The 12,924-nt window shown below is 39.7% G+C and overlaps 1 protein-coding gene across 4 annotated transcripts in view; it reads left to right on the top strand.

The window, feature by feature from the left end:
- Window positions 1-12,924, top strand: part of TTN (titin) — a 273,759-nt gene that overhangs the window by 199,237 nt on the left and 61,598 nt on the right. For all 4 annotated transcript variants that reach the window (XM_045368331.2, XM_065526517.1, XM_065526515.1 and 1 more), the window contains 18 exons: window positions 59-373; window positions 466-614; window positions 1,061-1,211; window positions 1,302-1,583; window positions 3,273-3,575; window positions 4,431-4,733; window positions 4,834-5,115; window positions 5,209-5,508; window positions 5,601-5,903; window positions 5,993-6,301; window positions 6,416-6,697; window positions 6,799-7,098; window positions 7,184-7,477; window positions 7,572-10,538; window positions 10,869-11,189; window positions 11,288-11,572; window positions 11,671-11,970; window positions 12,281-12,583. In XM_045368331.2, the coding sequence (XP_045224266.2) occupies window positions 59-373; window positions 466-614; window positions 1,061-1,211; window positions 1,302-1,583; window positions 3,273-3,575; window positions 4,431-4,733; window positions 4,834-5,115; window positions 5,209-5,508; window positions 5,601-5,903; window positions 5,993-6,301; window positions 6,416-6,697; window positions 6,799-7,098; window positions 7,184-7,477; window positions 7,572-10,538; window positions 10,869-11,189; window positions 11,288-11,572; window positions 11,671-11,970; window positions 12,281-12,583 (7,749 nt within the window). The remainder of the gene's footprint in view (window positions 1-58; window positions 374-465; window positions 615-1,060; window positions 1,212-1,301; window positions 1,584-3,272; window positions 3,576-4,430; window positions 4,734-4,833; window positions 5,116-5,208; window positions 5,509-5,600; window positions 5,904-5,992; window positions 6,302-6,415; window positions 6,698-6,798; window positions 7,099-7,183; window positions 7,478-7,571; window positions 10,539-10,868; window positions 11,190-11,287; window positions 11,573-11,670; window positions 11,971-12,280; window positions 12,584-12,924) is intronic.

The following is a 12,924-nucleotide window of genomic DNA, read 5'->3' as shown; positions in this document are numbered from 1 at the left end:
AAAGTCATTTTTACTTTTTCAAAAAAATTTCTTATAATCAATATGATCTTTTTCACAGCTGTCCCTGGAGCACCAGATAAACCAACAGTTAGCAGCGTGACTCGTAACTCCATGACCGTCAACTGGGAAGAGCCAGAATATGATGGAGGCTCTCCCGTGACAGGGTACTGGCTGGAAATGAAAGACACTACTTCAAAGAGATGGAAGAGAGTTAACCGAGATCCTATCAAAGCCATGACTCTGGGTGTTTCTTATAAAGTGACTGGTCTTATTGAAGGTTCTGACTATCAATTCCGGGTATATGCAATCAATGCTGCTGGTGTGGGTCCAGCAAGTCTGCCATCAGATCCAGTGACTGCTAGAGATCCAATTGGTAAGCCTTGAAACCATTCCTTTTTTTTAATCTTATTTTCCAAAAGTGCCTTGGGAAAGTCAAGAATACTAATGTATACTGGCTCTTTCCAGCTCCTCCTGGTCCTCCATTTCCCAAAGTGACAGATTGGACTAAATCATCTGCAGATCTGGAGTGGTCTCCCCCACTAAAAGATGGTGGATCCAAAGTAACTGGATACATCGTTGAATATAAAGAAGAAGGAAAAGAAGAATGGGAAAAGGTAGGAAAACTTGGCACTAAGGAAATGCACTATGAATAAACTAAAAATGTCTTAGTTATTCTCAATCCCATTAACTTCTGTCTATGTTTTTTGGATTAAGAAATCAGGAAAATAGCATAATTTTAACTCAAATTCCAAACGTCTGTTAATGTCAGAAATCTAATCAAAAGTTAAGTCATGATATTACTAATCTTTTGGTTATAAATCCTGGAATGTGGAATAAATAAATAAAGGTTTAATTGTTTGACAATAATTTTAAAGCATAACTCCTGCCAAGTTATTCCATTCAGTGTTGCCTGTAGTATCTGATCCCTGAAACCTAAACCAGCAACAATTTTCCCAGAGTAAACAGTTAAATAGGCTGCTGGTGATGCTTTAGGAAGTCATTAAAGCAAGAAGCTACAGATGACTATTCTAATTTTAAAATGTTTATGATTTCTCCCCAGGGTAAAGATAAAGAAGTGAGAGGAACAAAGCTTGTTGTGACAGGATTAAAGGAAGGCGCATTCTACAAATTTAGAGTTAGAGCAGTCAACATTGCTGGCATTGGAGAACCTGGAGAGGTCACAGATGTCATTGAAATGAAAGACAGACTTGGTAATTATCAATCCTTCTTTTATGCCATCAGTATTTATGTTTCAGATTGAAGGGGGAAAAATCACATTTGTAATTTTCAATTGCTTCCAGTTTTACCTGACCTTCAGCTAGATGCCAGTGTCAGAGATAGAATTGTCGTCCATGCTGGAGGAGTGATCCGAATCATTGCCTATGTGTCTGGAAAGCCTCCTCCAACCGTCACCTGGAACATGAATGAAAGAGCCTTACCTCAAGAAGCCACCATTGAGACCACAGCTATTAGCTCATCCATGGTCATCAAGAACTGCCAGAGGAGCCATCAAGGCGTCTATTCTCTTCTTGCCAAAAATGAAGCCGGAGAAAGAAAGAAGACAATTATTGTTGATGTATTAGGTAAATACTTTCAATTTGTCTGTGCAACTTTTTAAACCAACATTCTTCTTATATTTACACAAGGCTACACTGTGTGCTATGTAACAAACATTTTGGAAAATAAGAAAAATCACCCATAATCACGTTGAACATTATTAGAATTTCTAAAAATTTCCTCCTTACTTTTTTATTATATGCATATTCTGTTTGGTGGGTCTAAGATTACAAACTATATAATTGAGAAAACAGATGCTAACAAGAAGTCATACATCCATGTCTCCAGTGAACCTAAAGAGTGCATGTACACAATTCCCAAATTGCTAGAAGGCCATGAATATGTATTCTGAATCATGGCCCAGAATAAATATGACTTTTTTATAGAACTTGCCCCCATACTGTCTATTATGTTGTTATACAGTTTTCATAGAAGCAACTTTCCTTCAAGTGTACATGAATGTTTAACAATTTGCCAGTGCTGACCATTTCACATCATGAGACTCTATCCCTATCACGAAATTATCATAATAATGCAAAAACTTCTTTGAAGGGTTTCAGTATTCTAATTGAAGAGAGGCATCATAGTTGGTTATCAATATTGCATTTCTAGTCATTTAATATAGAGTTGAACTCTATGAGGCTTTTTCATGCCTCTCATTGGAGGCTTTAGTCCAGTGATTTGCTCAGAACTTGAAGCCCTTCCACTCAGAGCTCTTTCTAAGCATGTCTCTAGGCACAACAATACTCCAGTCACAGTTTTTATGTGAAATTTGCCAGTTCTATGTTGAATATAATTAATATAAGAATGTCATAAGGAAAAATATTTCATTAACCTATAATCCCACAAACTTTCAGGTTAGTTTCAAGCACCTAAAGCTCTTTTGCCTAATGGCTACTACTCTAATTTGAAAACTGGTACATTTCCATGTTAATTATTTGCAACCTCCTCAAAGTCATTCTGAAATTTGGGGCCTCCTATGCTGCTCGTTGATCCACTGATCATCCAGAAAGAATCCATCTCTCCCTCCTTTTCCCCTGGAGAGGAAACTGGACATAGAAACTGACTATGCCACTCTTACCCACCTCCTGTATCCCTCTGCATGTTTGCCTCCCAGCTCCCTCCTGTCCAACTCACGAATTGCTTTTAAAAAGCATTTTTATTTTCCCTTCAGCCTCTACTAAAAGCATGGTAACCAGTAACTGTTGCAAAACTACTTCATTAACAAATGTGGGGCTTGATGCTATGACTCACACCTGTAATCCCCTGACTTTGGGAGGCCGAGGCAGGTGGCTCACTTGAAGTCAGGAGTTCGAGACCGGCCTGGCCAACATGGTGAAACCCTGTTTCTACTAAAAATGCAAAAATTAGCCAGGTATGGTGGCACGCACCTATAGTCCCAGCTGCTTGTGAGGCTGAGGCAGGAGAATTGCTTGAACCTAGGAAGCGGAGGTTGCAGTGAGCTGACATCGCGCCACTGCACTCCAGCCTGGGTGACAGAGCGAGATTCCATCTCAAAAAAAAAAAAAAAAAAAAGTGGTTGACTGTTTTTGTATTGACTAGATAGCAGGAGGAGGAGGAAAAACTAACTCAATTAGTAGACACAAAACCTTACTTTCTTCATAACAACATTTTGTCTCCTTTTAAAAAACAAATGTTGAGCATTATCTTTCATTGAAGGCAAACAGCTTGAAATATTTTCTTCTTATTTCCAGATGTTCCGGGTCCTGTTGGAACACCATTCCTAGCTCACAACCTAACCAATGAGTCCTGCAAACTGACATGGTTTTCTCCAGAAGATGATGGAGGCTCTCCAATCACCAATTATGTCATTGAAAAGCGTGAATCTGACCGCAGAGCATGGACCCCAGTGACATATACAGTTACCCGACAAAATGCTACTGTCCAGGGTCTCATTCAAGGAAAAGCCTACTTTTTCCGAGTCGCGGCTGAAAATAGTATTGGCATGGGTCCATTTGTTGAGACATCAGAGGCACTTGTTATCAGAGAGCCAATAAGTAAGTAAAATTAAAAACAACTTTATGCTTAATCACTTCTTTACTCATTTAGTACAAGATGATGGTAAAAAAAATATGTGTATAAATGCCATACATTTCACTCATTTGACAAGTAGTTATTACACAACTACTCAGTATCTGATTTGGTAGTACTTGGACAGTGATTGTGAAAGAGATTTTACAAATACGTATAATTCATCAAATTTCTTTTTTTTTTTTTCTTGGTTTTGTTTTGACACATAGTCTTACTCTGTTACCAAGGCTGGAGTGTAGTGTCATGATCTTGGCTCACTGCAACCTCCACCTCCGAGGTTCAAGTGATTCTTGTGTCTCAGTCTCCCAAGGAGCTGGGATTACAGACATGCACCACCATGCCCGGCTAATTTTTGCATTTTTAGTAGAGACACGGTTTTGCCATGTTGGCCAGGCTGGTCTCAAACTCCTGACCTCAAGTGATCCACCTGCCTCGGCCTCCGAAAGTGCTGGCATTACTATGCCTGGCCCATTTATCAAATTTCTTCCATCTATACCTCACAGATTTTTTAAAATTCCCACTTAATGGCATTAATAGAAACTGAATTATTTTCCTACGTCTAAAACTACCAACTCTGAAGATCTTTCTTAAATTATTTTTCCTCAGCAAACCTCATTTCCTCATCTGTCAAGTGAAGAAATTCTATTGTATTTGGTCCTTTTTAACTCTAATAGTTTTCGGATGAGACCTCTTTTGCTATTTATGGGAGCAGAGAGTTTAATGTTTAAACACAATCCTCAGAAAAGGAATATTCACTACATCCTACTACATTCTTAATGTGACACTTTTTTCTACCACAATTCCTATACTTATATTCACAGCTGTACCAGAACGTCCTGAAGACCTGGAAGTCAAAGAAGTTACTAAAAGTACTGTAACTTTGACTTGGAATCCTCCTAAGTATGATGGCGGGTCAGAAATTATTAACTATGTCCTAGAAAGTCGGCTCATTGGAACTGAGAAGTTCCACAAAGTTACAAATGACAACTTGCTTAGCAGAAAATACACTGTTAAAGACTTAAAAGAAGGTGATACCTATGAGTACCGTGTCAGTGCTGTCAACATTGTTGGACAAGGCAAACCATCATTTTGCACCAAGCCAATTACTTGCAAGGATGAGCTGGGTATGTGTCTACTACAATTTATACTTCAGAAACTTGCACATTTGTAGTTTGTAATAAGACATCAGTAAAAATGACTTGCCTTTATAATTGTAAATTTTAGCACCCCCAACACTTCACCTCGACTTCAGAGATAAGCTCACGATTCGAGTTGGTGAAGCTTTTGCCCTCACTGGCCGTTACTCAGGCAAACCAAAGCCTAAGGTTTCCTGGTTCAAAGATGAAGCTGATGTGCTGGAAGATGATCGCACTCACATAAAGACTACACCAACAACACTTGCTTTAGAGAAGATCAAGGCCAAACGTTCAGATTCCGGCAAATACTGTGTGGTTGTGGAGAATAGTACAGGCTCTAGGAAAGGTTTCTGTCAAGTTAATGTTGTTGGTAAGTCTTATTTAGTGGAAAGAATAGATCTTCTTTTCTTTCAAAAGCAGAAATGGAAATAACATTTTGTGCCATGATTTTTTTTTTCTGCAGACCGTCCTGGTCCACCAGTAGGACCAGTTATTTTTGATGAGGTGACCAAAGATTACATGGTTATCTCTTGGAAGCCTCCTTTAGATGATGGAGGCAGTGAAATCACCAATTATATTATTGAGAAGAAGGAAGTGGGTAAAGACGTCTGGATGCCCGTGACATCTGCAAGTGCTAAAACAACATGCAAAGTTTCTAAACTACTTGAAGGAAAAGATTATATTTTCCGGATACATGCTGAAAATCTGTATGGAATAAGTGATCCTCTGGTGTCTGATTCAATGAAAGCCAAAGATCGTTTCAGTATGCATTATGTCTCTTTTTAGTGATTCAATGCTTGATATAACTAATAGGAAGAAATAAAATTCTAACACATTTTCCAACATTTGTTACAGGGGTTCCTGATGCACCTGATCAGCCAATCGTTACAGAAGTTACCAGAGACACTGCATTAGTAACCTGGAACAAGCCACATGATGGAGGAAAACCCATCACAAACTATATCCTGGAAAAGAGAGAAACTATGTCTAAACGATGGGCTAGAGTTACCAAAGATCCTATTCATCCGTACACTAAATTTAGGGTTCCTGATCTTCTAGAAGGATGTCAGTATGAATTCCGGGTTTCTGCAGAAAATGAAATTGGTATTGGAGATCCAAGCCCACCATCCAAACCAGTCTTTGCTAAAGATCCAATTGGTATAGTATTAATGGATTTATTCAGTTTTCATGTTATTTAACTTTGTTTTCAGCTATATGCTAATTCATTTTTTACTTTTATTTTTTAGCTAAACCAAGTCCACCTGTTAATCCTGAAGCAATAGATACAACATGCAATTCAGTCGATCTAACTTGGCAGCCACCACGTCATGATGGTGGGAGCAAGATTCTGGGTTATATAGTTGAGTACCAGAAAGTTGGAGATGAAGAGTGGAGAAGAGCCAATCACACCCCTGAGTCATGTCCTGAAACTAAATATAAAGTCACCGGTCTTCGGGACGGTCAAACCTATAAGTTCAGAGTGTTAGCAGTCAATGAAGCTGGTGAATCAGATCCAGCTCATGTTCCAGAGCCAGTCCTAGTAAAAGATAGACTTGGTGAGTAAAATGCTCTCACCTGTGTTTGCAAGGAAAATAGATGTCTGATTGTATGTGTTTAATTATAATCTGCATTATGGATCAAATCTGAGTGTTCTGTTCTCTTTTTTCTAGAACCCCCTGAGTTGATTCTTGATGCCAACATGGCAAGAGAACAACACATTAAGGTTGGTGATACTCTAAGACTTAGTGCCATCATCAAAGGAGTGCCATTCCCAAAAGTAACTTGGAAAAAAGAAGACAGAGATGCTCCAACTAAAGCAAGAATTGATGTGACTCCAGTTGGTAGCAAGCTTGAAATTCGTAATGCTGCCCATGAAGATGGTGGAATTTATTCTTTAACAGTGGAGAATCCAGCTGGTTCAAAAACTGTCTCAGTAAAAGTACTTGTATTAGGTAAGAATTTTAATACTTATGCCATTAAAAATAAATTTTGATAATTTTGAGCTCTTATTTGGATAAAATTACTTATAAAACTGTTATTTAACACTTTTTAGATAAACCTGGGCCACCTAGAGATCTGGAAGTCAGTGAAATCAGGAAAGATTCTTGTTACCTTACTTGGAAAGAACCACTGGATGATGGTGGTTCTGTTATTACCAATTATGTGGTTGAGAGGAGAGATGTTGCCAGCGCCCAGTGGTCATCTCTCTCAGCTACATCAAAGAAAAAGAGTCACTTGGCTAAACATCTGAATGAAGGCAACCAGTACCTCTTCCGAGTAGCTGCAGAGAACCAGTATGGACGTGGTCCTTTTGTTGAAACACCAAAACCAATCAAGGCTCTGGATCCTCTCCGTAAGTTGCTTTCTCTGAATACAAAACTATTGTTTGACTGTCCTCAAGAATATTCCTTTTTCATCATAACTTCTTCTTTGAAAAGATCCCCCAGGGCCACCCAAGAACCTGCACCATGTAGATGTTGACAAGACTGAAGTCTCCCTCGTCTGGAATAAGCCGGATCGTGATGGTGGTTCTCCAATCACTGGATATTTGGTGGAATATCAAGAAGAAGGCACCGAGGACTGGATTAAATTTAAGACTGTGACAAACTTAGAGTGTGTGGTTACCGGACTACAACAAGGAAAGACCTATAGATTCCGTGTAAAAGCTGAAAATATTGTGGGTCTTGGTCTCCCCGACACAACTATCCCGATAGAATGTCAAGAAAAACTAGGTAATTTTTGGACTAGCAGTTTTATCTTATTTCTTTTTAAAATTATTCATGTAGGTGAAAATCAAAATCTAATTTATTCATGTTTACTTTTCAGTGCCTCCATCTGTGGAGCTAGATGTGAAATTAATTGAAGGTCTTGTGGTAAAGGCTGGAACCACAGTCAGATTCCCTGCTATTATAAGAGGTGTGCCTGTTCCTACCGCAAAGTGGACAACCGATGGGAGTGAGATTAAAACCGATGAGCACTACACAGTTGAAACAGACAACTTCTCATCAGTACTTACCATTAAGAACTGCTTAAGGAGAGACACTGGAGAATATCAAATCACAGTTTCCAATGCAGCTGGTAGCAAAACAGTAGCCGTACATCTTACTGTTCTTGATGTTCCTGGGCCACCAACAGGTCCTATTCATATTCTGGATGTTACTCCTGAACACATGACTATCTCATGGCAGCCACCTAAGGATGATGGAGGAAGCCCTGTGATAAATTATATTGTTGAGAAACAAGATACAAGGAAAGACACTTGGGGTGTTGTCTCTTCGGGAAGCAGTAAGACAAAGCTGAAAATCCCACATCTGCAGAAGGGCTGTGAATATGTTTTCCGAGTTAAAGCAGAGAATAAGATAGGTGTTGGTCCTCCCCTTGACTCCACACCTACTGTTGCTAAGCATAAATTTAGTCCTCCATCTCCTCCTGGTAAACCAGTGGTTACTGACATTACTGAAAATGCAGCAACAGTGTCTTGGACCCTGCCAAAATCTGATGGTGGCAGTCCAATAACTGGCTACTACGTGGAACGTCGAGAAGTAACTGGCAAATGGGTGAGGGTCAACAAAACACCTATTGCTGACCTTAAGTTCAGAGTGACTGGACTCTATGAAGGAAATACATACGAGTTTAGGGTTTTTGCTGAAAATCTTGCAGGACTAAGCAATCCATCCCCAAGTTCCGATCCAATAAAAGCTTGCCGTCCCATCAAACCACCTGGACCACCTATTAATCCTAAACTGAAAGACAAGAGCAGAGAAACAGCTGATTTGGTGTGGACAAAGCCTCTCAGTGATGGTGGTAGCCCCATTCTAGGATATGTAGTGGAATGTCAGAAACCTGGCACAGCACAATGGAACAGGATTAATAAAGATGAACTCATTAGGCAATGTGCCTTTAGAGTACCTGGACTAATTGAAGGAAATGAGTACAGATTCCGTATAAAGGCAGCTAATATTGTAGGAGAGGGTGAGCCAAGAGAACTAGCAGAATCTGTGATTGCAAAAGATATCCTTCATCCTCCAGAAGTAGAACTTGATGTTACTTGTCGTGATGTTATTACCGTGAGAGTAGGCCAAACTATCCGCATTCTAGCTCGAGTCAAAGGCAGACCTGCACCAGACATAACTTGGACTAAGGAAGGCAAAGTATTGGTCCGAGAAAAGAGGGTGGACATTATTCAGGACCTACCTCGTGTTGAGTTACAAATTAAAGAAGCTGTTAGAGCTGATCATGGCAAGTATATCATCTCAGCTAAGAACAGCAGTGGACATGCCCAAGGTTCAGCCATCGTTAACGTCCTTGACAGACCTGGGCCTTGCCAGAATTTGAAGGTTACCAATGTAACCAAAGAGAACTGTACAATTTCTTGGGAAAACCCACTAGATAATGGCGGCTCAGAAATAACAAACTTCATAGTAGAATATCGCAAACCAAACCAGAAAGGCTGGTCAATTGTTGCGTCAGATGTCACTAAACGATTAATCAAGGCCAACCTTTTAGCCAACAATGAATACTATTTCCGAGTTTGTGCAGAGAATAAAGTAGGTGTTGGGCCAACCATCGAAACAAAAACTCCCATTCTGGCTATTAACCCTATTGACAGACCAGGTGAGCCTGAAAACCTTCACATTGCAGATAAAGGAAAGACATTTGTCTACCTAAAGTGGCGGAGGCCTGATTATGATGGTGGCAGTCCAAATCTGTCATATCATGTTGAGAGAAGGCTGAAGGGCTCTGATGACTGGGAAAGAGTGCATAAAGGAAGCATTAAAGAAACTCACTACATGGTTGACAGATGTGTTGAAAACCAGATTTATGAGTTCAGAGTGCAAACGAAGAACGAAGGTGGGGAAAGTGACTGGGTGAAGACAGAGGAAGTTGTTGTTAAAGAAGACTTACAAAAACCAGTACTTGATCTGAAATTAAGTGGTGTCCTAACTGTCAAAGCAGGGGACACCATTAGGCTTGAGGCAGGGGTTAGAGGCAAACCATTCCCAGAAGTTTCATGGACCAAGGACAAAGATGCTACAGACTTTACAAGATCACCAAGGGTCAAGATTGATACCAGTGCTGATTCATCTAAATTTTCTCTTACTAAAGCAAAGCGAAGTGATGGGGGTAAATATGTAGTTACGGCAACTAACACAGCTGGCAGTTTTGTGGCCTATGCCACTGTCAACGTTTTAGATAAGCCTGGTCCTGTGAGAAATCTGAAAATTGTTGATGTGTCCAGTGATAGGTGTACTGTTCGCTGGGATCCACCAGAAGATGATGGCGGCTGTGAAATCCAAAATTATATTCTAGAAAAATGTGAGACAAAGCGAATGGTTTGGTCTACCTATTCTGCTACTGTCTTGACACCTGGTACTACAGTAACACGTCTCATAGAAGGAAATGAATATATTTTCAGAGTCCGTGCAGAAAATAAAATAGGCACAGGGCCTCCAACAGAAAGTAAACCAGTCATAGCCAAAACCAAGTATAATAAACCTGGACGCCCTGATCCCCCAGAAGTCACTAAAGTAAGCAAAGAAGAGATGACTGTGGTTTGGAATCCACCTGAATATGATGGTGGAAAGTCTATAACAGGATACTTTTTGGAGAAAAAGGAAAAGCATTCAACACGATGGGTCCCTGTTAACAAGAGTGCAATCCCTGAGAGACGTATGAAAGTACAGAATCTCCTCCCAGACCATGAATATCAGTTCCGTGTCAAGGCAGAAAATGAAATTGGAATTGGAGAACCAAGCTTGCCTTCAAGACCAGTGGTGGCAAAAGACCCCATAGGTAGGATGTCCTTGTTTTTTCTGATATTACATCAACTCTTAATCTCAAGCACAGAAGTATTTGATAAATAAGTTAATGTAACATCTAAATCCATAACATAAAAACTGTATTTAGCAAATATTTTTCCAAATAGACCTTTTACCAAAATACCTAAAAGGTACAAACAATAGTAGATTCTCATTTTTATGAAGGAAAATAAAGAGGACTCTAATTGAAAAATTGGACGACCTATATTTGATTAACTGAGGCTAGGCTATATAAAATTACACATTGAAGTATCACTATTAGTAGTTAAACATATGTATATCTATTCTTATATTTTATTTTCAGAGCCACCTGGTCCACCAACCAATTTCAGAGTGGTTGATACAACCAAACATTCCATAACTCTTGGGTGGGGAAAACCAGTCTATGATGGTGGTGCACCGATCATTGGATATGTTGTGGAAATGAGACCAAAAATAGCAGATGCATCTCCTGATGAAGGCTGGAAACGTTGTAATGCTGCAGCACAGCTTGTACGCAAGGAATTCACCGTTACCAGCTTGGATGAAAACCAGGAATATGAGTTCAGGGTGTGTGCCCAAAACCAAGTTGGTATTGGGCGCCCTGCAGAGCTAAAGGAAGCTATCAAACCTAAAGAAATACTAGGTAAGTCCTTCCTTTAGCATGTGATTCATTCACACCTAATTTCTTATGATTTCCCCACATTCTGAAACATCAATTAATGACCTTACTGTCATTTGCAGAACCTCCAGAGATTGATTTGGATGCCAGCATGAGAAAACTGGTCATAGTGAGAGCAGGATGCCCTATTCGTCTCTTTGCTATAGTAAGAGGACGACCAGCCCCTAAAGTCACTTGGCGAAAAGTGGGCATTGATAATGTGGTCAGAAAAGGACAAGTTGATCTGGTTGACACTATGGCCTTCCTTGTCATCCCCAATTCTACTCGTGATGACTCAGGAAAATATTCCTTAACACTTGTGAACCCAGCAGGAGAAAAGGCTGTATTCGTAAATGTCAGAGTATTAGGTGGGTTACTAAAATGCTTCTCCCTCCCACTTCAAAAATGAATTTGTTAATAGGGATGCTGAGGAAATGTGTATATCTGATTTTATGACTCTTTACAGACACTCCTGGCCCTGTGTCTGATTTGAAAGTTTCAGATGTCACTAAAACATCATGCCATGTGTCCTGGGCCCCTCCTGAAAATGACGGTGGGAGCCAAGTGACACATTATATTGTGGAGAAACGTGAGGCAGACAGAAAGACATGGTCAACCGTTACCCCAGAGGTTAAGAAAACAAGCTTCCAAGTAACCAATCTTGTCCCTGGGAATGAGTATTACTTCAGAGTAACTGCTGTCAACGAATATGGCCCTGGCGTCCCAACAGATGTCCCAAAACCAGTGCTTGCATCAGATCCTCTAAGTAAGTATTATGCTTTCTTCCTCCTTTTAACTCCAGCCTCCTATTTCAGCAAGGTCAAGATACTAATACCATTTTAATCCACTTCTGAAAGAGATTTCATTTGTAGAGACCCAAATAGTGTAATAAATGTCTGTCTCACTCATGAAACACTTTTTTGATCTGTCTCATCTTACGTGTTTTACTTTTAATGTACTGAACTACAGGTTCTATGTACATTGGAGCAAATGGCATACTAAAACTCTTATGTACATTAAAAAGGGGATTTGATTAGGTTACCTAGGTAATTTTATACATTATGTTTTTCTTCTAGGTGAGCCGGATCCCCCAAGGAAATTAGAAGTGACTGAAATGACAAAGAACAGTGCCACCTTAGCCTGGTTACCTCCCCTGCGTGATGGAGGTGCTAAAATCGATGGCTACATCATTAGTTACAGAGAAGAAGAGCAGCCTGCAGACCGCTGGACAGAGTACTCAGTGGTAAAAGATCTCAGCCTTGTTGTCACTGGCCTAAAGGAAGGAAAGAAATACAAATTTAGAGTAGCAGCCAGAAATGCTGTTGGAGTCAGTTTGCCAAGAGAAGCTGAAGGAGTGTATGAAGCCAAAGAACAACTGTGTAAGTAGTCATTGCTTCATTTATGTCATGTGCTAAGTTTATTAGAATTTCTTTTATATGTAGACATTTCTCCCTGAGGAATCTAGCTCTATAAATACTTGAAAAACAATAGAGAACAGTGGCTTTCAAACACGTGGGTGGGCCAACAACACACAGTAAATAAACTTATACAAACACATAGATAACTAAAAACCATTTCCTGAAACAATACCCATTCATTATCATGTGCACTCTTATGTTTTCTACCCTATTCTGTGTGGTTTTTGTTTTGTTTTGTTTTGTTTTTTGAGACGGAGTCTTGCTCTGTCCCCAGGCTGGAGTGTATTCTGTGTTTTTTAAAA

This window comes from Macaca fascicularis, chromosome 12 (assembly GCF_037993035.2).
Source record: "Macaca fascicularis isolate 582-1 chromosome 12, T2T-MFA8v1.1".
Taxonomy (NCBI): domain Eukaryota; kingdom Metazoa; phylum Chordata; class Mammalia; order Primates; family Cercopithecidae; genus Macaca; species Macaca fascicularis.
The sequence above is the reverse complement of the archived record's forward strand: the minus strand, read 5'-3'. Positions and strand labels throughout refer to the sequence as shown.